The sequence below is a fragment of the Bubalus kerabau genome, chromosome 1 (assembly GCF_029407905.1).
Source record: "Bubalus kerabau isolate K-KA32 ecotype Philippines breed swamp buffalo chromosome 1, PCC_UOA_SB_1v2, whole genome shotgun sequence".
NCBI classification, from domain to species: domain Eukaryota; kingdom Metazoa; phylum Chordata; class Mammalia; order Artiodactyla; family Bovidae; genus Bubalus; species Bubalus kerabau.
Window position 1 is genome coordinate 179,992,216 of NC_073624.1, and position 24,454 is coordinate 180,016,669.

General features: G+C 55.1%; 3 protein-coding genes across 8 annotated transcripts in view; 2 read left to right on the plus strand and 1 right to left on the minus strand.

The window, feature by feature from the left end:
- Nucleotides 1-1,245: 1,245 nt before the first annotated feature.
- On the plus strand, nucleotides 1,246-14,410 carry GIPC1 (GIPC PDZ domain containing family member 1). Of its 6 annotated transcripts, XM_055542901.1 has the most exons (11): nucleotides 1,246-1,441; nucleotides 2,019-2,143; nucleotides 5,221-5,275; nucleotides 6,816-6,900; nucleotides 7,140-7,177; nucleotides 10,445-10,765; nucleotides 11,616-11,801; nucleotides 11,905-12,085; nucleotides 12,851-12,963; nucleotides 13,336-13,417; nucleotides 13,561-14,410. In XM_055542901.1, exons 6-11 carry the CDS (start codon nucleotides 10,478-10,480, stop codon nucleotides 13,710-13,712), a joined length of 1,002 nt encoding a protein of 333 aa, XP_055398876.1. In that variant the 5' UTR covers nucleotides 1,246-1,441; nucleotides 2,019-2,143; nucleotides 5,221-5,275; nucleotides 6,816-6,900; nucleotides 7,140-7,177; nucleotides 10,445-10,477; the 3' UTR covers nucleotides 13,713-14,410. The 6 variants fall into 6 exon arrangements, with proteins under 6 accessions (XP_055398876.1, XP_055398850.1, XP_055398859.1 ...); XM_055542875.1 differs by lacking the exon at nucleotides 7,140-7,177 and having other exon boundaries at nucleotides 1,248-1,441; XM_055542884.1 differs by lacking the exon at nucleotides 7,140-7,177 and having other exon boundaries at nucleotides 1,248-1,441; nucleotides 2,019-2,073.
- Nucleotides 14,411-18,235: 3,825 nt separating this feature from the next.
- Nucleotides 18,236-20,360, plus strand: PTGER1 (prostaglandin E receptor 1). Its single transcript, XM_055542945.1, has 2 exons — nucleotides 18,236-19,199; nucleotides 20,094-20,360. Exons 1-2 carry the CDS (start codon nucleotides 18,243-18,245, stop codon nucleotides 20,358-20,360), a joined length of 1,224 nt encoding a protein of 407 aa, XP_055398920.1. The 5' UTR covers nucleotides 18,236-18,242.
- Nucleotides 20,361-21,014: 654 nt separating this feature from the next.
- The window catches only part of PKN1 (protein kinase N1), a 28,755-nt gene continuing 25,315 nt past the window's right edge, over nucleotides 21,015-24,454 (minus strand). The window contains exons 16-22 of the mRNA XM_055542786.1: nucleotides 23,190-23,366; nucleotides 22,989-23,051; nucleotides 22,769-22,845; nucleotides 22,428-22,570; nucleotides 21,836-21,943; nucleotides 21,665-21,745; nucleotides 21,015-21,287 (exon numbers count right to left, since the gene is read on the minus strand). Coding sequence (XP_055398761.1) covers nucleotides 21,084-21,287; nucleotides 21,665-21,745; nucleotides 21,836-21,943; nucleotides 22,428-22,570; nucleotides 22,769-22,845; nucleotides 22,989-23,051; nucleotides 23,190-23,366 — 853 coding nt within the window. The 3' untranslated portion in view covers nucleotides 21,015-21,083. The remainder of the gene's footprint in view (nucleotides 21,288-21,664; nucleotides 21,746-21,835; nucleotides 21,944-22,427; nucleotides 22,571-22,768; nucleotides 22,846-22,988; nucleotides 23,052-23,189; nucleotides 23,367-24,454) is intronic.

The following is a 24,454-nucleotide window of genomic DNA, read 5'->3' on the forward strand; positions in this document are numbered from 1 at the left end:
GCATCACTTATTCGGTGCTCAGCCTTCTTTATGGCCCAACTTTCACATCTCTACATGACAACTGGAAAAACCACAGCTTTGACTATACAGACCTTTGTTGGCAAAGTGATGTCCTTGCTTTTTTTTAAATATGCTGTCTAGGTTTGTCCTGGCCTGGGAAGGGTGCATTTGTGTCTTTGTTTCTTGTACCTGCTTCTGCCTAAGAAATCTCAGTTACAAGCCAAACCTGGAGATGGTGAGATTACCTAGTTCTTTCATCCACATATGTATACTGAAACCCCGCTCTGTGCCATTCTCAGGACTGGAGGGTCGGGGACAGAGGGGCAACAGAGATGAAGGAGACAGACTCGTGAATGTCAGCTCCCTGAGGGCTGAGACTTGGGTTGGCTGGCTATCCTTTGCAATCTAGCACAAAATATGTGCTCAATAAATATTCGCTGGTCAACCAGCAAGCGAACAGACCGTTTTGCCCTTGTCTTTCGTACCACTGCAACCTAAAGATGCTTTGGTAGCTGCTTTGCAAGCTCCTTCGCTATTGCCCTCTTCTAAAGTGTGCTGTATCTCTCTGTCCGCCCTCCAAGCCTTTGCATGCCCTGTTCCCTTTACCAAGAGCACATTCATTCAGCTTACTCGTAGACGTATCTGTTGAGATAGGACAGAGCCTGGCACGGAGCAGGAGCGCCTTAAATATTTGATGAGTAAATGAATGAATGAATGAATGCCCTTGTCCATTGTCCATCCAGGACGCCGGACACGCGGGACCCTCCCTATTCATCTCAGTTCCCCGCCCTCCCGCCCAGAATGAATACATCTTTTTATCCGCCCTGAGGATGGCCGAGCTGGGGCATGGGCAGGCCGAGTGGAGGACTGGATTAGGGACAGCCCTTGGCTCCCTCCCGGTATCCGAAAGGGTTCCATTTTCTGGGCTTTGGAAGTTTGTATCCTTTTCCCCCGCACCCCCAAACTCAGTATCGGTCACCTGACTTCCACGACTGGTCCCCCGCCTCTTAGCACCCACAGCACCCCACACGGACACTTAGCCAAGAACACGTGGTCCGGGGCCCCCAGCTTCCCATTGGCCGCTGGCCTCCTTCCTCCCAGAGATTGGCTCGGGCTCGGCCTCAGCTCCCCCTTCCGCAGCCTCGCGGTGGTACAGCCCGCCGCGGCTTAGGAGGGGCGGGAAGGTCCAACGCTTCGCGGCGCGGGGGAGGTGTCGTGAAGAATCGAGTGAAGCGCAGGGATCCCTCTGGAATGTTTCCTTCGGGTTCCACCCGAAGGGGGGCGGCGTGGAGTGGATTGGCCGCGAGCGCCGGGCGGCCGCTTCTGATTGGCCAAATGTGGGCGCCAGCCCCGCCCCCTGGCGGTGGCTGCGGGAGAGGCCCGGGCCAGAGTTTGCCGAGAGAAGAGCTGGGCGAGCTGGGCGGCGGCTAAGGAAGCTCAGGTGAGTATACCCTGCAAGGAGGTGGGGAGAGGGGGTCCATCGCGACCGCTCGCGGGGACCCCGGAGCAGACCCGCGAGATCGCGGACCCGCGGGGATTAGGCCTATCCTGCGGGGTGGGGCCGGCCCCATGGACGCAGCTGGAGGTCTAGGCTGAGTTGGGTGGAGGGACGGGACGGGGGGAAACGTCCGAGTCCCATTCCGGGAGGGCCGCCTGCCTTCCCTCTAGGGTCAGGGGTGAACGCCTCCCGGCGCCGGGATGGCGTCTCCAGCCGCACCCCAGCCCCCTGCACCTCTGGAGAGTTCCCGTCCCCGTGGGGACAGGCGCAGAGTCGGTATTTCGGGCAAGTCCCCGAAGCTGGCCTTGTCCCAGAAGCTGGCCTTGTCGCAGAAGCTGGCCTTGTCCCAGTCGTCCAGGGCCTGGGGAGGGGGTGGGGTGCTTCTTGGGAGGATCGAGGTCCCGATTGTAATAATGAAAAAAATCACCCGGGCTAGCATTCATTGAACACTTCCGTGTCAGGTATTTACCATGCGGATCATTGAATCACCCCTCATGGAAGTTGCTGTTACTTCTTTCAGAGGTGAAGCAGCAGACCCAGAGAGGTGGAGTGTCTTGCCTAAGGTCACACAGCGAGTAAGTGGCAGATCTGGGACTCAAACCCATGCCTCAGAGTCCAGAACTGGAATCTCCGCCACTAGACTAGGTAACCAGTGGCTTCAGGGCTCAGGTGTTTCTGACCAGCTCCTCCCACTCCATTCCCTCCAACCAGACAGCCATCTGGGGCACACCTGCTGGTCTTTGCTTTCACCAGCTGCTCAGACAGGAAGCTGCCCCCATGTCCCTTTTCACCAAAGCTGGAAAAGCAAGACCAGAATACTGGGTCCTGAGAAGAGAGGGACATCTGTGGGAGAGATAGGTGGGTGGTGGGGACCACTGGGGTCCTGTGGCTGCTGGGCCCCTGGGGAGGCCTGGGCCCCGGACAGTAGGCGTTCTCCCTGGAAACACCCATGAGCCGGTTTTTCAAGACTGATTCAGAGGCCTCCCGCCCTCCTCTTCCAAGCAATACACTGCGGAAAAGGGGAGCATGGGCGTGGTGTCCCCTTCCCTATCTTGCGTGAGCTCTCAGGAACCCCCTTCCCCATTTCCTGCTCCTCCCATTGCAACTCTGTGTGGCTGTAGGCTTGTTAAGTTACGGGCCCTTCCCAGTGAAGAGAGGGTAGGGATGTGGGATTCCAGCCAACCTGCTCAGTGCCACTAGCTGACTTGAAGCTCATTTCCTCCATACCTGTGTTCAAGTTTAAGAGGAGACTGGGAGTGTGGTAGGGAGGTGGCAGTTTGAAACTGTACAGTAGGCATGTTCTGAGGATAGGGGGGCTCGGAGAGTAGTCAGAATGAGGGCATAAGACACATTATTCATTCGTTCTGTACATATTTATTAAGTATCTACTATGTGCCAGGTGGGCTTCCCTGGTGGTTCAGTGGTAAAGAATCCTCCCGCCAGTGCAGGAGACACAGGTTTGATCCCTGGGTCGAGAAGATCCCCTGGAGAAGGAAATGGCAACCCACTCCAGTGTTCTTGCCTGGAAATCCCATGGACAGAGGAGCCTGGTGGCCGTCGCAAGAGTTGGACAAAACTTAGCAACTAAACCACCACCACCACCACCACAGGCCAGGTACTGTTCCTGGCACAGAGGGTACAGTAGTGACCACAACAGAAATCCCTGCTCCTGGGCAGCTGCCATTCTACTGCGGGGTGAACAGGCAACAAACAAGTTGTTCAGTTCAGTTCAGTCGCTCAGTCATGTCCGACTCTTTCCGACCCCATGAATCGCAGCACACCAGGCCTCCCTGTCCATCACAAACTCCTGGAGTTCACTCAGACTCGAGTCCATTGAGTCAGTGATGCCATCCAGCCATCTCATCCTCTGTCGTCCCCTTCTCCTCCTGCCCCCAGGCCCTCCCAGCATCAGAGTCTTTTCCAATGAGTATGATGAGGTGGCCAAAGTACTGGAGTTTCAGCTTCAGCATCATTCCCTCCAAAGAAATCCCAGGGCTGATCTCCTTCAGAATGGACTGGTTGGATCTCCTTGCAGTCCAAGGGACTCTCAAGAGTCTTCTTCAGCACCGCAGTTCAAAAGCATCAATTCTTTGGCGCTCAGCCTTCTTCACAGTCCAACTCTCACATCCATACATGACCACAGGAAAAACCATAGCCTTGACTAGACGGACCTTTGTTGGCAAAGTAATGTCTCTGCTTTTGAATATGCTATCTAGGTTAGTCATAACTTTCCTTCCAAGGAGTAAGCGTCTTTTAATTTCATGGCTGCAGTCACCATCTGCAGTGATTTTGGAGCCCCAAAAAATAAAGTCTGACACTGTTTCCCCATCTGTTTCCCATGAAGCGATGGGACCAGATGCCATGATCTTCATTTTCTGAGTGTTGAGCTTTAAGCCAACTTGTTCACTCTCCACTTTCACTTTCATCAAGAGGCTTTTTAGTTCCTCTTCACTTTCTGCTATAAGAGTGGTGTCATCTGCATATCTGAGGTTATTGATATTTCTCCCAGCAATCTTGATTCCAGCTTGTGTTTCTTCCAGTCCAGCATTTCTCATGATGTACTTTGCATATAAGTTAAATAAGCAGGGTGACAATATACAGCCTTGACATACTCCTTTTCCTATTTGGAACCAGTCTGTTGTTCCATGTCCAGTTCTAACCGTTGCTTCCTGACCTGCATACACATTTCTCAAGAGGCAGGTCAGGTGGTCTGGTATTCCCATCTCTTTCAGAATTTTCCACAGTTTATTGTGATCCAAACAGTCAAAGGCTTTGGCATAGTCAATAAAGCAGAAATAGATGTTTTTTTGGAACTCTCTTGCTTTTTCCAGGATCCAGCAGATGTTGGCAATTTGATCTCTGGTTCCTCTGCCTTTTCTAAAACCAGCTTGAACATCAGGAAGTTCACGGTTCACATATTGCTGAAGCGTGGCTTGGAGAATTTTGAGCATTACTTTACTAGCATGTGAGATGAGTGCAGTTGTGCGGTAGTTTGAGCATTCTTTGGCATTGTTAATAACAAGTAAATAAAGAAAACACTTGCAGAGGTTGATAAATGCTATGAATAAAATATGAGGGAGTGGCATGGTAGAATCTGTAAGAAAGGGGGATCTCAGAAGAGGTAACTTTGGAGCCAAGATCTGAATGACAAAAAGAAGCCAGCTTTCTAAGGATCAGGTAGGGGGCACAGCCAAGGCAAAGCCTCTGAGGCTGGGCCAAGCTTGGCATGGTATGGCTGGGGCAGGAGAGAACCCAGAATGTGATTCTGTGGGGATCTGTGGGTCACATTAAGGAGTTTAGAGCTTTTCTTCTATCACATGGGAAACCGATGTAAGATTTGAGGCTGGGGAGCAACACAATCTGGTTTATGTTTTAAAATAGAGACATGAATTTAAATAACAGCCTAAGACTGGAAGACAAGAGTTCTGCCAGAACAGCATGTAATTAAGTCCATGGTCCTGAGTTGTCTGGACCACAGGGGTGGTTGTAACAGGCAGGGACAAGTGGAGGAGGCTGCTTGGAGGAGGTGGCCAGGAGTAAGCCTTGACAGGCAGAGAGGACTGGGATGTTCCTGGGCAGGGCAAGGGAAGAGGCAGTAATAACAGTGAGAGTAATAATTTTCTTAAATCAAATGTCAAGCAAAGTGCTAATTGAGTTACTTGCATAAACTCTTTGGATTCCTATAAGCACTCTGAGAGACAGTAATTCTGCCCATTTTTCAGATGAGGAAACTGAAGCCCCATCAAGTGAAGTGACTTGCCCACAGCCACTCAGCTGGTAAGTGATGGGTGGGATTTGAACCCAGGCCACTCTGCCTCTTCTGGCCTGGAAAACAAATTCATAAACCACCCACTTACCACCATTATTTCCCTGTCCTGGGTAAGATATGAAGCCAGCCTGAACCAGGGCATCAAGTGTAGGCAGAGTAAGGAAGTTGGGAGTTGGTGAGCAGGATGTAGGGGCCCTAGAAAAAGAGGGAGTTTGAATCTTGGCAGCTGACTAAAGATGGTACAGATAGAAATAGTAGTAATTGTCACCAGCCTTTGTGGAACTCTTACTGAGTCCCAGGAGCTGTTCCAAACACATGTATGATTTCTTTGGAACTCAGAAAGGTTAAAACATTTGCTCAAGGTTGCACAACTAATAAGTGGCGAATCCAGGTTTAATATTTATGTTCTTTGCATTCTGCTAAGATGTACGGGGAGTGGTAGGAGGGGAGCCAGGGGAGGTGATGATGTGGGGTTTTTTGTTGTTTTTGGTAGCATCATTAAGGGAGTATAGTGAAATAACTTGACAGAGCAGTACCAGTTTATTCATTCAGAATGTATTTTATTTCTAGTATCTAGAATATATAAAGAGTTCCCACAAATCAATAAGAAAAAAGACTAGGCATTGCAATTAAAAACAGACTGTGCAGTTTTAGAGACTTCCCTGGTGATTCAGTGATTAGGACTCTGCTCATTCACTGTTGAGGGCCGGGATTCAATCTCTGGTCAGGGAACTAAGATCCCATGAGCCACATGGCATGGCAAGAAAAAAAATTGTGGTTTTTAAAAATGGGCAAAGACTTAAGTAGTTTACAAAAGGGCAAATCCAAATGGTTTCAAATGTTTTAAAGGTTGTTTAGTATCATTGATTAGAAGGGGAGTAAAAAACAAAATCTCAGTGTCTTCATGGTTAGATGAAGCACCTACTTTGTGTCCAGAATTATGCTGGGAAGCAAGGAATAAGGGACCCCAGAGGTAGGACTTATACTGTTGCTGGGGAGACAAGATCCTACTGAGGGCAGATGCTACGGCCTGTGCTTCTTTGTCTCCCCAGAACTGGGCATAGAGACCGGTGGCTGGTGACTATTAGATTCATTAATCCATCCACTCATTAATTCCCCAAGTATTTAGTAAGCAGCTGCCCTGTGCCAGGCCCTGTGTTCTCTGAGCTAATAGAGGAATGAGTAAGACAGGCAAAGTTCCCTGCCCTTTTTGGAAAACAGACAATGAACAAGCTAAATGAATGAAGTATGGCTTCCACCTGAAAGAGGTAAGAGAGTGAGTTGGATGGCTACCAGAGGGCACAGCCAGTGCAAAGGCCCTGAGGTTGAACTTCATCCAGTGTGTTGAAAGACCAGGGAGGGGGCCCTTGTGTCTGCAGGGAATGAGCAAGGGGGACAGAGGCAGGGAGTGAGGGCATATGGCTGATGTGGGCTGGTCATTTGGGGCCCATGGGCCAAGGCGAGGACATTGACTTTTACTCCAAGTGAGGTAGAAGCCCTGGGAGGGGTTGGAGCGAGGACAAATGTGACCTGACTTATGTTTTACAGGATCACTCTGGCTGCTGTGTTGAGAGACCATTGAGGGCAAGGGCAGAAGCTGGGAGACTCAGAGAAGGCAGCCGCAGTCGTCTAGGTGAGTTGTTTTTGCTTTTAAGATTTATTTATTTATGGTTGCTCTGGGTCTTCATTGCTGTACTGGGGCCTTCTCTAATTGTAGTGTACAGGCTTCTCATTGCAATGTTTTCTGTTGTTGTGGAGCATGGGCTCTAGGACATTTGGGCTTCGGTAGTTGTGACTCATGGGCTGAGTTGCTCCATGGCATGTGGGATCTTCTGAGCCCAGGGATCAAACCCATGTATCCTTCATTGGCAGGGGACTTCTTTACCACTGAGCCACCTGAGAAGCTCTAGGTGAGTGTTGATAGGACTGGACCAGGTGATGTTAGAGGAGGTGTTGGAGAACAGATGAATGAATGAAAATGGGTACAGCTCAGGGGCTCTACTGAATCCAGGAAAGCCCTAGGGAAGAGGTGATCTGAAAGGAGGGAGCAAGAAGTCCCCCTTACATAGAAAAATATAATTTGGCATAATCTGATCCTTACCACAACCTGGCCAGGTGGATGGAATGTCCCCATTTACAGGTGAGGCATCTGAGGCCCAGGGAGACTGAATCACCTAGGGGACAGCATCACTGTGATGAACTTGGGCTTGGGAGTCAGACCTGAGGGTTGGGGCCAGTTTCTGTGACTTTGGACTTAAACATGAACTCTTTGCTAGTCTATAAAGGCCTATACAGTTGACCTCCATTGCTTCTTTATTTTTTTTTTCTTTTTTAATATTTATTCATTTGGCTGCACCAGGTCTTAGTTGGGCATGCAAACTCTTAGTTGCAGCCTGTGGGATCTATTTGCCTGACTGGGGATCGAACCTGGGCCCCCTGCATTGGGAGCATGAAGTCTTAGCCACTGGACCACCAGGGAAGTCCCCCTTCATCACCTCTTTTACCTGCCCTCTTCATGTTCTCCCATTGCTCACTCCACTCTAGCCACACTGTTTGCTAGCTTAATTGTGAATCTGCTCAGAATCTCCCATGACTGCCATTTCACTCAGATCAAAAGCCCAAGTTCAGCCTCTGGCCCACAGTGTCCAGTCTGCCTGTTACCTCTCAGTTCAGTTCAGTTCAGTCGCTCAGTTGTGTCTGACTCTTTGTGACCCCATGGACTGCAGCACGCCAGGCTTCCCTGTCCATCACCAGCTCCCAGAGCTTACTGAAACTCATGTCCATCAAGTCAGTGATGCCATCCAACCATCTCATCCTCTGTCGTCCCCTTCTTCCTCTGCCTTCAGTCTTTCCCAGCATCAGGGTCTTTTCCAGTGAGTCATTCCTTGCATCAGGTGGTCAAAGTATTGGAGTTGCAGCTTCAGCATCCGTCCTTCCAGTGAATATTCAGGACTGATTCCCTTTAGGATTGACCAGTTTGATCTCCTTGCAGTCCAACGGACTCTCAAGAGTCTTCACCAACACCACAGTTCAAAAGCATCAGTTTTTCGGTCCTCAGCTTTCTTTATGATCCAACTCTCACATCCATACATGACTACTGGAAAAACCATAGCTTTGACTAGGCGGACCTTTGTCGGCAAAGTAATGTCTCTGCTTTTTACGTCTCTGCCCTCACCTTTTCCCACTGTCCCTCTTACTTGGGGATCCAACCACACAGGCCTTGCTGATCCTCAAGCATGTCAAGTAAATCCCCACCTCAGGGCCTTTGCACTAACTGTTCTCTCTGCCTGATGTTCTTGCCTCATATCCTCCTATGGATATTTCCTGCTGTATTTCAAGTCTCAGCTTCGCCTGCTCAGAGAGGCAGGTCCTCTGTGACCTTGTCTGTAAAACTTGTTTTATTGTCTTTATAGCACTCTTAGAAATTATATTGAATATTTACACATTTGCTTGCTCACTGTACAGCTTCTCTGAACTGTATGCTTCTGGACAGCATGGACGGAGCCCCAGCTAGCTCACCTCTGCAGCAACTAGGAGTGAATTCGAAAAATGCAACCCTGGGTCTGGTGCTTTGGCACAGTGAACAACCTGTGTAACTGCTCATGATGGCCCTAGTCAGGGACCTTACTGCTTGTCTTTTTTTTTTTTTTTTTTAATAATTGAAGTTATTTTAATATTTGCAGCATACATTTTGCTCAGTGGTTCAGTAATGTGCTTGAGTCATTCACAGGGGTTTTCTCTTACCTTCACAGGTATACTGTTTAGCAAACTTTTATGAAATTATTAATTACAGCTTTGAATTATTAAATAAAGCATTTTTTTTTTTGACTGCACCACATGCTTGTGGGATCTTAGTTACCCAACCAGGGATTGAACCCATGCTGGGTCTTAACCACTGGACTGCCAGGGAATTCCCTAACTAAAGCTTTTAAAAACATATACACACACAGACACACACACATGTATCCACTTAAACACATACACCCATGGTGTATACACACACACACACACACATACATATGTATGTGTATTTGTAAACTCTTAGAATTTATCCATATAAGATTGTTTTCTTCATCCATTAACCCTTCATCACAGGCTCCTTATTTACTCTGGGTAGGGAAATGTGGGACCTTGCTTATCTTATTGAAGGCAGTATCTACAGTGGTGCATGAAATATAGTTAGTGCCCAAAACATATTTGTTTGAAGGGAGGGACGGAGGAAGAGAGATAGAAAAATAGAGTGGAGGGAAAGGAAAGAAAAAACATGTATCAGTCAGGATAAGTTTTGCTGCAGTAATAAGCATCCCCCAGAATCTTAGCAGTCATACTCTACAATGGTTTATTTTTTGTTCCTGCTGCATGTCCATTGCAGCTTAGCAGGGGGGTTTCATTCATTGTAGTCACTCAGAGCCGGCCTGGTGGGGCTGCCACCACATCAAATGTGGCTGGTCACCCTACTGGGAAAATTAGATCTGTGGAGGTTCTTGCTCCAGTAATTAAATGCTTCAGCCCAGAAATGTCACGTGTCACTTCCTCTCACAACTCATTGTCCAGAACTGGTCATATGCTTACCCAGTCATAAAGAGGCCAGGAATGCCATCTGCTTACATGCTTGGAAAGGGAAGAGTCAGAAATTTTTTGTGCACGATTGCAACCAATAGAAAAATAGAGAAACGTAGACCGTGAGCCTCCATTTTCTCATCTATTAAATGGGCATAATCACATATTATGGTACATCATGTAATCACATCAGGACAATAATATGGTCCCCATGATATGATGTGAGGATAAAGTAAGATCACAGAGCAGTTAGCAGTTATGGTAGATATTAGCTGATATTATTTCTGTGCAGGTGTGTAAGTGCTAGGACCAGGTTTTTTTTGTTTTTGTTTTTTTTTAAGTGAAACAAAGTATTTATTAGGAGGGAAAAGAGTGTGAATAGGCACACATGAGGGACTTAGAGTGTCATGCCCTCGTGGTAGTTTGAATCACTTATATGAGGCATTTTTCCCAGGTTCCCTTTGGCCAGTCATCTGGCTGGGTGATTGCCTGGCTCTGAGCTGGCACCCGATTTTGAACTGAGGCCAGCCTGTTCTCTGAATAACTTCATTGGGCCTGTAGGGGCAAGGCGGCGTGAATTTCAACGCAGGCCCTGAACACCTTTTCCTGTCCTGCAGATTTCCTGGGCGCGCCCCCTCCTCTCACTGCTCATGCCACTAGGACTGGGGCGGCGGAAAAAGGCGCCACCTCTGGTGGAAAATGAGGAGGCTGAGCCAGGCCGTGGTGGGCTGGGCGTGGGGGAGCCGGGGCCCCTGGGCGGAGGTGGGGCGGGGGGCCCCCAAATGGGCTTGCCCCCCCCTCCCCCCGCCCTGCGGCCCCGCCTCGTTTTCCACACCCAGCTGGCCCATGGCAGTCCCACTGGCCGCATCGAGGGATTCACCAACGTCAAGGAGCTGTATGGCAAGATTGCTGAAGCCTTCCGGCTGCCAGCTGCTGAGGTACCTACTGGGGAGCTGGGCACTGGGGTTCCCTGATGGTGAGCTAGAGAGAGGCCGGAGTATGCATCCTGTTTGTGAGCTGTGGCTCAGGTGCTGAAGCTGCAAATACTGAGGCTTTACCCCAGTGACTTATGGGGAACTGGAGGCAGGGCTGGATGGTGAATTTCATCAGGCATTGGGAGGCCTATGCCCCAGTGGATTATGGGGGCTGGTGGCCACAGCTGGATACTGAGTTCCAGTCAGGCATGCATTAGGAGACCTGCAGCCCAATGTATTGTGGGTAACTGGAGACCAGAACTGGGTGCTGAGTTCCCGTCAGCACTGGGAGGCCTCAGCCCCAGTGGATTGTGGGAATGGACAGCCAGGGGTGGATGCTACATTCCCATCTTACATTGAGGGGTTTGTAGCCCAGCGGACTGTGGGAGCTGGAGGTCAGATGCAAGATTCACCCCGCTGTGATTCATTGGGAGGTCCAACCCTAAGGATTTCAGGGGCCAAAGGAATGGAGGAAGCAAGGAGGGTGACAGTGAGATCTTGCAGGAAGTAGATGCAGGGGTCTCAGTAGGCAGGATGGGTATCTGTGCCCCTTCATTCATTCCAAAAGCATTTTCTGATCACCCACTGCATGCCAGGCTCTATGCCCTGGAACCAGTAGGGAGTTTTTTCTAGGACAGAAACCCAGCCCTAGCAGAGCTGACATCCTAGTGGGGACCTTGACTGAGCTCTGGGGTGGTCAGGCACTGGGGGGATACCTCTAGGCCCTTCCCAGCACCCCTTCCTTCCCCCTCAGGTAGCAGTTGGCAAAGGGCATGGGAGAAAGGTGAGGGTTTAACGTTTCCCACTCCTGCAGGTGATGTTCTGCACCCTCAACACCCACAAAGTGGACATGGACAAGCTCCTGGGGGGGCAGATCGGGCTGGAGGACTTCATCTTTGCCCACGTCAAGGGGCAGCGCAAGGAAGTGGAGGTGTTCAAGTCGGAGGAGGCGTTGGGGCTCACCATCACAGACAATGGGGCTGGCTATGCCTTCATCAAGGTACCTGGGGGTGGGGCACCCAGAGTCTGGAGGGTAAGGCCTAGCCTATGATGGTAGGACCCAAGGGTGGCACCACAGGGGCTGACAGCTCCTTTCCCCACAGCGCATTAAGGAGGGCAGTGTGATCGACCACATCCAGCTCATCAGTGTGGGTGACATGATCGAGGCCATCAACGGACAGAGCCTGCTGGGCTGCCGGCACTACGAGGTGGCCCGGCTGCTCAAGGAGCTACCCCGAGGCCGCACCTTCACACTGAAGCTCACAGAGCCTCGAAAAGCCTTTGGTGAGGGGCTGCTGCCTACCCCCTTGCCAGCCGCCACCCGCCACCCCCCACCCCACGCCCGCTCCTGCATGCAGTACCAAAGGCCACCAGCAGGTGGTGCCCAAAGCCCAGCTGGTGGTAACGGGTGGGAGAGGGGGTGGGGCAGCCCCACCCTTTCTGCGGGGAGAGGGTTGGCTCTCTGCCCAGCTCAGGAGGAGGATGGAGGCAAGGAGGAAGTTGCCCCCACACCCAGCTTCCAGAAGCCATTAGCCTAGCCAAGCGCCCCCAACCTGGCCAACCCCCTAGCCCCAAGAAGCCAGGCTTGGCTGCCCTATGCCAGCCCCCCTACTTTTCTGTCCAGCTTCATTAACTCTCAGGAATGGGCTCAAGGTCCCTGGCATGGGGGTGGGGGACTCTAAAACACTTTCCCAGGCAGATAAGGTTGGTCTGCTGCCCAGCAGCTAAACCCCCTTGGCCTTGGGGAAAGTAGCTAAAGACCCAGGACCCATTCCCTTCCCGTCCCTCTGGCCCCAGGGACAGGAGTGGTCCCCTCCAGCCTCCCAGCCCTTTTCCATTCCTAGCTCCTGGCTGTGCCTCCTACACCCCGGCCAAGCCAGAGTCAGGAGACCTGCCCTCCTGGGGTCACCTCAGCCCCCAGCACCCCAAAGCCTACAGAAGCTTGGAGAAGGTGGAGGGCGGTCTGAAGCCGGGATGTCTGGGTTTCTGCCCAGAACATGCTGGAACTGGGCTCCTCCAGTCCTCACCCCTTCCCCCTATCTCCCACAGACATGATCAGCGTGCGTTCAGGGGGTGGCCGCCCTGGCTCCGGTCCCCAGCTGGGCACCGGCCGAGGGACCCTCCGGCTCCGATCCCGGGGTCCAGCCACAGTAGAGGATCTGGTGAGTGTTCCAGCTGAGCCTAAGTCCCTCCCCACTCCCCACCCCCCCCCACCCCCCCCCCCCCACAACCACCACTTTCCTGTGAAATTCATAGGTGGCAGCATCACTCTTAGCTGAGGGCCTCTGGGCACTGGATGTCCGTCCACCTCTGCCACCTCCCAGCTCTAGGACCTTCCTTGAGCAAGTGGACCTCAGTTTCCTAATCTGTGAAATGGGGCTAATAATACTGCCACTTTTGGGGTTGTTGTGAGGAAGAACCATGGGTTTCTATACCAAAAGTGGTGTTAAAAAAAAAAACTGCGCTCAGCGCTCAGTATAATTACAGGTATATTCACATTATCATAATGTCGTCATCCCTCTTCCCACCCCCAGCCTTCAGCCTTTGAGGAGAAGGCCATTGAGAAGGTGGATGACCTGTTGGAGAGTTACATGGGCATCAGGGACACAGAGTTGGGTAAGTGAGGAGGGGGTCATCAGGGTCTGGGGATGGGTGGGAGTGTGGGAGAAAGGGGCTTGTAGGTCCTGTGGGGCCGAGTCTGCCCTGAGTCCCTCTGTCATCTGTGCCTCCATTCTGCTCCCCCGTCCTTCCCCCTCCAGCGGCCACCATGGTGGAGCTTGGAAAGGACAAAAGGAACCCGGACGAGCTGGCTGAGGCCCTGGATGAACGGCTGGGTGACTTCGCCTTCCCGGATGAGTTTGTCTTTGACGTCTGGGGGGCCATCGGGGACGCCAAGGTTGGCCGCTACTAGGCCTTCCGCTGGACCTCAAGATGACTTGGGCCAGTGGGCCAGGCCCGGTGGGAGCCTCTGGGGCAGAGACACCGTAGCCGGGACCCCAGCGTCTGGCTCGGGCCCAGCTCAGTAGCCCGGAGATGATGCGGAGCGGAGGTGGGGCCGGGCCTCTGCCCCTCCTCCAATCGGTACCACCCCCTCGCCAGTTCCCAGCCTGGCTGGGGCGCCCAGCCCCCTGCCCCCGCCCTTCTCCCCACCTACCTCAGCCAGGGTCAGGCACAGCGGCGGAGAGGGACCAGCCAGATTGGGTGGCCACCCCCACCTCCCCGCCCCCAATACTTTCCGCCTCAGCTGCCAAACTGGTCCCTCCTATCTCCCTGGGGCCTCGGGTTCTGTTTGGGGGTCGTGACCTCCCTAGTTTCCTGATGCAGGGAATGCAGGAGGGGGTGTGTCCCCCCCTCAGCAAATGCAATAATACCCTCCTCTTCCACTCCCCACCCCCCACCCCCATCTCCCCAGAGGAACCCCCTCACTGTGGAGTCTGTTACCTCCACATTTGAAACACTAGTCTGCTGTGAAACCCCCCCAAACTCCCTCCCTCCCCAGCCCCCCTCATGTCTCCCTCAGCTCAGCCCCAGACTGAAGGGGCAGGAGGGAGGGATGATGGTGGTGGGCTTTTGTACCTGAATTTGCTGTCTGGAACATAAAGAATCTATCTGCTGTTGGATCTGTGTGGTGGCTTCGGGGTGGGAGAGGAGGGTGGGTCGGGGCTGGGAAAGAATGCAGCAGCTGAAATCCATCTTCTTCAGGCTCCAAATTGAATTAAGAGCTGGCCCCAGCCACCCACCCCCTCCCACCCGTTCCGCCTGATGAGGCTCTTGGCTGCAAGCCACCAGGCTTCCAGGCAAGGCCGGAGCTTCTTCGCCTACTCAGGGTGCAAATCTTGCTCCCTTTTGAACAAAGCTTCCCGCCACCCTCTGGCCTGATGTAAACAGTGGGCAAGAAGCAGTGGGCCCTTGTCTGTTCCGACCCAGTGGCCCGGAGAGCCCCCAGGCCAGAAAGGGAAAGTGTTACTCGCTCAGTCCTGTCCAACTCATTGTGACCCCGTGGACTGTATAGCCCGCCAGGCTCCTCTGTCCATGGAATTCCCCGGGCAGGAATACTGGAGTGGGTTGCCGACCCAGGGATCGAATCCCAGTCTTCTGCATTGCAGGCAGATTCTTTGCTGTCTGGGTCAGAAGGTATGGAGAAAGAAAGATGAGGTGGGCTTCAGATGGGGTCTCAGCCTGCCCCAGTCAGTGCTGATGGGGAGGAGCCCACCCCAAGGCTCTGCGTTGTGGGGGGAGCAGTCACGATGCACCCTCACTCACCCCACGCCCCCTGCTCCACCTAGGCTGACTCTGGATGTGTGGGGTCTGCCAGCGTCCAGGGCACACCATACTTCTGTGCTGGATGTAATAAACCTGGAGTGCTTGTTCTGACAACCCACTTCATCCTTGAGGATTGAGGGGGGACCAGGGCAGGGGTGGGTGGGACCCTCGCCAGACCTGGAGGGAAGAGCAAGGATTGAAGCAAAGGGAACCCAGCCAGAGGTCCCCACAGAGGTGAGCTGAGAGGCAAGGTGTGAGCCTCCCTGCTCCCCATTTCCAACATGCAGGCAATGGGTCCTGGGAGGGGGGCACAGGGACAGAGGTTACTCCAGGATTCCCCGGGCACCTGTGCGCACTTTGTATGTCTGTGTTAATTGCTCAGGTTGTGAAGGGGTGAGCCTCTGAGTCTGGGTGTTGAGAGGAGTAGGACTGTCTCTCGGTGTTGGTGGTTTGTACTGTGTTGAGGGAATAAGGTGTGACAGCTGTCTCTGCATTCCAGGGTGTTTGTAACTGGCAGGGCTTGTGTGTGGAGTGTGGCTGTGTGACTGCATCTTGGGGTGTCCAGTGCCGTAAGCAGGCTTCTCTGGGTGTTGCTGTTACTAGGGGTGTGACCAGCTAGATCTCGGAGTATCTAGGGGGTTACCATCCTTATGTCTCAGGCATATACAGTGTGTAACCTGTGGGGCCTGTCTTGGACTGTTAGGGGGCATCTCTGGATGATTTTGGGTGTGGCTGGGGGGCTCTGTCAGTGTTAGCGGTTGTGAGCACTGCTCAAGGTGCTGGGTCAGCCTATTTGATGGCACTAAGGGGTGTGATGGACTTCCCAGGTGGCTCAGTAAAGAAACCACCTCCAATATAGGAGTCGGGGGTTCAATCCCTGGGTCCGGAAGATGCCATGGAGAAAGAAATGGCAACCCACCCCGGTATTCTTGCCTGGGAAATCCCATGGACAGAGGAGCCTGGGGGGCTACAGTCCATAGGGTTGCAAAAGAGTCAGACACAACTTAGTGACTCAGGAACAAGGTATGTGATGGTCCCTTTCTCAGGGGCCTGTATTTCAGGCTGTTGGAGTCTGTAACTATGGGTGTATCTGGTGTTGGGGGTGACACTGTCTCAGGGTGACAGAGGCTGACGCCAAGGGTCTGAGGAATGTGGCTGCTGCTGGGCTGGAAACAGGCCATGATGGTGGCGGGGTCTTGGAATGTTAAGGGATACAATTGTGTATGTTTGGGTGTGAGACCATTGTGTGTGCGCGCGCGCATGCATGCGCACATGTGCCCCTGCAGGATGTGATTCTGCTTCTTGGGGCAGGAGGTGAGGATGCAGCTGTGTGCCCACAACTGTGGCTGTGTGTGTGACTTGGGACCGCATCCTAGAGCAGGATCTAGGAGACCGCTTACCAGTCACCACACCTCCTGGTCCCCCTGCCCCGCTTCGGCCTCCTCCTCCCTCTCCCTTCCTGGGGGATGACTGGCTGCACGCCTAGGCTTTAAGCCCCTGTGTAAATAATGGGCGGATCTCCTAGGCTGGCTGGACCTGATCCAAACTGATCCACCCAAGGCTCTGCCCACCACCACCCACCCAGCATCCAGGAAGGCACTGGCAGGGCAAGGGGCTGCCACTGGCCCCACTCAGGGCTCGCTCTCCCACCTCACAGCCCTGCTGGGGGTAGCGGCAGCCCCCCTAAGCCACTCCCGCCTGCCCTGGGCGACACTCACATTTTCCAGTGTTTAGATTTTATCCGCTTTATTAATGAGGCAGGCAAGAGGCCCACGCCTGGGGGGCGGGGAAGGGGGCTGCTCCCGTCCCACCAGGGGAAGAGGGTCACGGGGCAGGGAGGACAGGCCAACTTCCTGGAGGCCCCCACTTACTCAGGAGGGGAGCTAAGGTCTGGGAGTGGTCCCTGACCATTGCCAGGAGCGCGGGGGGGTGGTGGTCCCTGCCAACCCAGGTCCCCCGAAGGCATACACCGAGTGGAACGGCCCCTGGAGGCTGGAGTGGGCAGCGGGAGGAGGCAGGGAGCGGAGGAGCCGCCCCAGGAGGGAGGGAGGGGGGAGGGAGCGGCCTGCCGGAGAGCAGCGCAGCAGGCTGGGGTGCAGCTGGGCAGCGGAGCAGCAGGGGCCAAACGGCAGGCGATGGGGACCCTGCGTCCAAGGCAGCACTGGGTAAGAAGGCTTGGGCCTGAGGACCGTCACTGGGGGAGGCAGGCATGGAAGGATGGGGTACCCCCAGCCTGTGCTTCCTGTGTTCTTTGACTCTCAGCCCATCTGTCTGTCCCAGTTGATCTTATCCTCTGTCTGGCCTCTCTTTCCAGAAGACCTAGCAGTTCTGCCCTCTCAGCCCTCACCAGGGGGTATCAAGGAAGGGATGGTGATGGGTCAGCCTTGAGGCCTCTGGGGCAGGGGGTGGGGAGCCAGCAGGAGGAAACTGGGCAGCCAAGGGGTGGCAGCAGTGGTCAGAGGTAGGGTCTGGGTGGGAGACAGCAGGAGAGCTCAGAGGTGGGAGTGTGGGGCGCAGGGCTGGGGCTCTGAGGACAGGCCAGAGGTGCCGAAGGGGCAGGTCTGTGGGCACAGAGATGGGGCCTTGAGGACAGAGATGGAGTGATGGGGACAAAGATGGGGGCTGAGGGGACAGGGAATTGGCCCGGGGGGTAGTGTGGGGGGAAGCGATGTGCCCATGGTGGGAGAGGTGGGCTGTGAGCATGTAGGGTGGGGACAGAGTAAAGGGTGATGGTCAGAGATGGGGCAGTGAGGTCAGGTGGGGCCCTGGGATCAGAAATGGGTTAATGGTTACCAGAGAGGGCTGGGGGCCCAGGAATTTGTGGTGGTGTCAAAATGGAAGGTGGGTGTCTGGTGGGTGGGTAAGGCTCAGAAGTGGGGTTGGAGACAGGTGGATTGAAGCCAGGTGAGCCCTGATGATCAGAGAAGGGGTGCAGTGGGGGCCGACTGGAGCCTGGAGCGAGAGATCCGCCGATTCGGGGCAGCGGAGGAGAACTGGATCAGGCTTCGGGCAGCCAGAGTCATTTAGAGTTGCCATGGGTACAGGGTCCCTAAGAGAACTCTTATAAAGTCAAATGGGTCGGGATGATCTGGGAGGGGAGAACCAGCTGGTCCAGGCCAACGGCAAGACTTCACCTTCTCCTTCTCTCCTCTTCCCAGCCCCACCCCCAGCACCTGACATGAGCCCTTGTGGGCCCCTCAACCTGAGCCTGGCGGGCGAGGCGACCACGTGCACGGCACCCGGGGCCCCCAACACGTCCGCCGGACCACCGTTGGGCTTGGCGGGCGCATCGCCCGCGCTGCCCATCTTCTCCATGACGCTGGGCGCCGTGTCCAACGTGCTGGCGCTGGGGCTTCTGGCGCAGGCCGCGGGCCGTCTGCGGCGCCGCCGCTCAGCAGCCACCTTCCTGCTGTTCGTCGCCAGCCTGCTGGCCACGGACCTGGCGGGCCACGTGATCCCGGGTGCGCTGGTGCTGCGCCTGTACGCGGCGGGGCGCGCGCCTGCTGGCGGCGCCTGCCACTTCCTGGGCGGCTGCATGGTCTTCTTCGGCCTGTGCCCGCTGCTGCTGGGCTGCGGCATGGCCGTGGAGCGCTGCGTGGGCGTCACGCGGCCGCTGTTGCACGCAGCCCGCGTCTCGGTGGCCCGTGCGCGGCTGGCTCTGGCAGCGCTGGCCGCCGTGGCCTTGGCCGTGGCGCTGCTGCCGCTGGCGCGCGTAGGCCGCTATGAGCTGCAGTACCCCGGCACGTGGTGCTTCATCGGGCTGGGCCCGGCGGGAGGCTGGCGCCAGGCGCTGCTCGCCGGCCTCTTCGCCGGCCTTGGCTTGGCTTCGTTGCTCGCCGCGCTCCTGTGCAACACGCTCAGCGGCCTGGCCCTGCTGCGCGCCCGTTGGCGGCGCCGCCGCTCTCGACGGCACTTCCCAGCCGGAGGAGGCCCCGACAGCCGCCGTCACTGGGGAGGGCGCGGACCCCGCTCGGCCTCCGCTTCGTCCGCCTCGTCCGTCGCTTCAGCATCCGCCGCCCCGGGCGGCTCTCCGGGCCGTGGCTCCTCACGCAGAGCCCGCGCCCACGACGTGGAAATGGTGGGCCAGCTCGTAGGCATCATGGTGGTGTCATGTATCTGCTGGAGTCCCTTGCTGGTGAGGGGCGCACAGGTCCACTCCAACCTTGCTCCTTCCCACGCCCTCCGTGACCCCTCCCACCCTTTTCCATTGTGTACTTTCTCCCTGACCCAGCCAGCGCTCTGCCCTTTTGCCCCCACCTGCCAGAGTCCACCCTTTGTTCTCTCCCTCTGACGTCCCACTCTTTCCAGGCCCCTTGTCTTACTCCTTCCTGGGGTCTGTATAGGTCACCGGATCCAGGCAAGCCTCCCCTTCCAACCCCACCCTCCTAAGTGCCTTCATTCCCTAGCTCCCTTCTAGCATCACCACCTCTTTCCTTTTTTTCCCCTATTTTATTATTGGCCGTGCTGGCTGTTAGTTGCTTCTCGGCTTTTTCTCTCGTGGTGTGCGGGCTTCTCTTTTGCCCAGTGTCTTATTGCCTGGTGCGGGCTCTAGGATGCATGGGCTTCAGTAGAAGAGGCATGTGGGCTCAACAGTTGCAGCTTCCAGGCTCCAGAGCACAGGCTCAGGGGTTGTGGTGCTCTGGCTTAGCCTCCCAGCTGGCATGTGGGAAATCTTTCCAGACCAGGGATCGAACCCGCGTCTCCTGCATTGGCAAGCAGATTCTTTACCACTGAGGCACCAGGGAAGCCTTTTCTTCCATCCTCTGTCCTTTGGGGTATCTGGGACTTCTTTCTCGCCTGAGCGCACACCCAATGAAGGCCTTTGCTTCTGCCATGCTCTGTAAGGCCCTGCTTGCCCCCACCCCCCTCTCCATAGCTCCTTCCCAATTAGACTCCCACTTACTTTTACATTGCGTCCCTCCTCACAGCCCCCTTACTTCCCAGGCACACTCCCACCCATCCCAACCCTACCCTTCCCCAGACCCCTTTTCTTACACCGCCCCACCGCTCACACCACCTTTTCCCGCAGGTGGTGGTGGTGCTGGCTGTCGCAGGCTGGGGCTCCAGCTCCCTGCAGCGGCCGCTGTTTTTGGCCGTGCGCCTCGCCTCGTGGAACCAGATTCTGGACCCCTGGGTGTACATCTTGCTGCGCCAAGCAGTGCTTCGCCAACTGCTTCGCCTGCTGCCTTCAAGGGCAGGCGCCAAGGGCAGCCATGGAGGGCTGGGCCTAAACAAGAGCACTTGGGAGGCCAGCTCGCTGCGCAGTTCTCGGCACAGTGGCCTCAGTTCTTTTTAGGCACACCCGGTGTCTAAGCCAGACCACCCGGGACCGGCCTCAGGTCCGCAGGGCAAAGACTTCGGGGAATGAAATCTTTTTGCCGACAAGCCCAGGGCGGTGGGTCCTGTCTGGGCTGCAGCACCCTGGTGGCCGCGCGGAGGCGGCAGAGGCGCTGTGTAAGCCTCCGGGGTGTGCAGTTCTTGAACTTGCCACGCGGGGGCACAGAGATGCAGAGCGGGAGTCGCAGGAGCATGCGCGAAACGCCATGGTCGCAGTCCTGGGGGGAGCTCCGCTGGGAGCAGAGCAAGAGGGTCTGGGGACGCTAGTCGCCCCTGTCGCCATCAGGAATGACTCCCACAACCATTCACTCATTGTGGCCCTGAGGTCCCCCAACACAACCCCAAGTCCCTACCCACAAGTCACGCCCCATCACGGGACTCTACACAACTCTGAACCCTCTCCCATCGCAGCCCACCTAGGCTCTCCACCCGTCACAGGCCTGAGTCTCCACCATCCCTTGGCCCCTCTTCATATGACCCCCCACCAGGGCATCTCCCCATCACTCCCTACACCGCCAGCCACCCATTGCTTCCCTTCCCAACTCTTCCCACCTCCAAGCACTCCTCCCCGCCCCCATCATCACTGTGCACAAAAAGAAACAGGATGCATGGATGGGGCAAACCCCAAAGGCCTTTTTAAAAACTACTAACAGCTCGGTGAGGGCAGGGGTGGGGGAGGGGGCTAGCAGCTCCCAGCCACAAAGTCGAAGTCCCGGAAGGCCGCCTGTTCAGTGGCTGTGAGGGGCCGTGCGTCGCGGGGTGGGCTCAGCGTGGGGGCCTCCCCTGTGAATTCCTCGTCAAAGTTGCTGACATCAGTGCGGCCGGCCAGCGTGGGTACGAAAGGCGGCGGCAGGCGCCGGGCCAGCAGGGCATCCCAGCCCAGGGTCTGCAGGGTGAGGAAGGGGAGAGGTCACCAGGGGAGGCTCGGGGCAGACCACAGGAGTGTCTGCTCCTTGCGACGTAAGTCTGGGTCTTTGAGAATCAACATAGAGTCACACGACAGAGGTGGGGGGGGGAGGGCATGCTGGGAGCTCAGGAAGGGTTACAGCATGAGTGTATGGGGAGGGGCGGCAGCTGGGCTCCGACACAGCAGTGCTCCCAACAGGCCAGCCTGCAGTTAACTTGGGTGGGTGTAGGAAGGTCAGTGGGGGTAAATGGGAGGAAGCAAAGGCAGGTGGGTGTTGAGGGGAGGTAACAACGTTGGACGTGCAGCCACTAGGTCTTGGGCATGGGGGAATGGGTCCTGGGGGTGGGAGACTTCACCCTGAAGAAAGGCTGTTTTTTCACATCCTCAGCGTCCCTCTCACTGGATCCCAACCTCCGCTCTGGATTCCTCCGCAGCAGCTGGGTGGAGGGAGTTCCATGTTAGCGTTCCCCTTCCCAGCCCCAGGGTCACTTCTCCTGGCTCACCCCGAGTTGGGCAGGGGTCCTTACCCTGCGCATGATGCCAATGGCTTCAGCTGACAGGAAGCGGGGGTAGCGAACCTCATCATTGACAATGCTGTCAAATACCTCCTCCTCATCGTCCCCTGGGAATGGGGACTGGGACAAGGAGAGCTTGGATGAATTAGGCCCCTCTGACCATACCACACCTGGTTCCATTCACCCAGGGCTCTAGCTGTACTTTGACACGGCTCACTTGAGAGGGGAAGGACCCCAATTTACAGATGCAGAAACTGAGGCCAAGGAGGCAGAGCTACTTGTCCTCAATCAGCCAGCCCATAGTGGAGGGTGAATCTGACACCCTCCTCCTACTGGCCCCCCTGCTGGATCAGCAGCAAAGAACCCGCCTGCCAATGCAGGAGATGCAAGTTTGATCTCTAGGTCAGAAGATTCCCTGGAGAAGGAAATGGCAACCCACTCCTGTGTTCTTGCCTGGAAAATCCCATGGGCAGAGGAGCTTGGCAGGGTACAGTCCACAGTGTCACAGAGTTGGGCATGACTTAGTGATTAAACAACCCTCCCACCTCACCAGCACACACTCAGGTTACCAGGGACAGGCAGGGTGGAGCGCCTGGGATCTCACCTCACCAACCAGCATTTCATAGAGTAACACACCCAGTCCCCACCAGTCCACCGCACGAGTGTACGACGTGTCCGTCAGCACCTCAGGTGCCAGGAACTCTGGGGTCCCGCAGAAAGTGCTGGTCCGGTCCCCATAGCCCATCCCTGGGGGGCGGGGGTAGCAAGGCCACGTGAGGTTATGGGGGAGGTCACAGCTCTAGCCCAGCCCAGCATGGGGTGGTCTAGACAGCCAGCCCTAGGAACCCAGTAAGGTAAGCCAGGTGGGGCTGGGGGGCTCCATTATCTCCCCTCTCTGTCTGAACCCCAGAAGTCAGCCCCGCAGATCCGAACCCCGCCTCTCACCCTCCTTGCAGAGGCCAAAGTCTGCAATCTTGACATAGCCCTCGGTGTCCAGAAGCAAATTGTCCAACTTCAGGTCCCTGTGAGAGGGGGTGGAAGAATGTAAGGAGGGATGAGTGGGGATGTGGGTTCTGCCTGAAGCCTGAGGGCCCCCCAGTGGGCAAAGCGGGTATGTGCATGTATGCACGAGCCCACAGGCGTGAACCCACACACGCACACACACCTGTAGACAATCTTGTGTTCATGGAGAAACTGCAGCCCCAGCACCACACAGGCCGAATAAAAGCTGCAGAGAGAGGCTGGTATGAGGGAGCCGGGTCTCCAGGCAAGGTAGGAGGGTCACAGAAGGCTCCCACATCGTCAAAAGCCCCCCGCAGTCCCCCGTAACTCCAGGAGGTGTGGGGAGGCAGGGTGCCGGGCTCACACAGCACGGGGCTCCGAGAACACATCACTGTGGATGTGCAGCATCAGGTCCCCGCCAGCTGAGTACTCCATCACGAAGCATACATGCTCTGGTGTCTGGAAACAGCCAAACAGGTTCACCAAAAAGGGGTGTCCCGCATTGGTCACAGCTGCCAAGATCCGCTTCTCACACATCAGGCTGGGCAGGGCAGGGGGGAGGGGGATGGGGGTCAGAGAACACAGCAGCTCACTACCCCGGACTCCTGTCATTCCCTAGTCTTCAATCATCAGATGTTTGCTCAAGGGCCTTGAATGGCTGTGCACACTTGGGCAAGTTGCTTAATGCGTCTGAACCTGCTCAAGAGGCACCCAGAATCCATCCATTGTCCTAGTAACAGTCCCCTGACTTCCTTTTGGGAAACCACCAGGGGAACTGTTACTTCCCTTCAGAGCACCCCATCTCCCAGGCCAGGAATGGTTCATGAACGGGCAAGCCAAGCCAATGGGTTCAAACTCAAGATTTCTGCTAGAATGAATAAGGGAGAAGAGCCAAAGCTGGCAGATGAGCCCTAAAGTGCTAAAGCAGGAGGTATCTCTGACCCTATGAGGGGAGTACAAGCAAAGCCCACACAGATAAAAGCAGAAGTGAGAGACGTCAACTGAGCACCTGGATACAGCCATGCCTGAAGGTAGTCCACCCCTGGACTTTTCTGATCCAGAGCAATAAATTCCTCTATTTGCTTAAGCCTGTCTAAGTCGGATTCCTGGTTAATAAAGGGATGTCAAGAAGACTGGGACTATCTCAGTGCCTCTACTGGGCATTTACAGGGCGCAAGGCACTCTGCAGAATGATCTAGAGGCATCCTCCCATTCAATCCACCCAGCAACCCTGCAAGAAAGGATTACTCCCCTTTTATAGATGGGGAGGCTGAGATTCAGAGGGTAAAGTGAACACTCAAAGGTTTCTATGCACATCTGTAGCAGAGGCAGGATTTGAACTCAGGGTCCTGACCCCAAAGCAGAGTCAGTACATGGCACCATTAATAGCACAGGCTTCAGAACCCAAGTCCCTAAGTTCAAATCCCAGACCTGCTGCTTACTGGCTATGTGACCTTGGGCAATTGGCTCAATTTCTCTGTGCCATCAGAACTGGGACCATAACAGTGTTGACCTCTTAGAGCTGTTGTGAGGAAGGAGTTACTGAATGTAAAGGACATGATGGGTGCTTGCTAAGCGTCATTAAATACTGGTGGCTCAGTCGGTAAAAGAATATGCCTGCAATGCAAG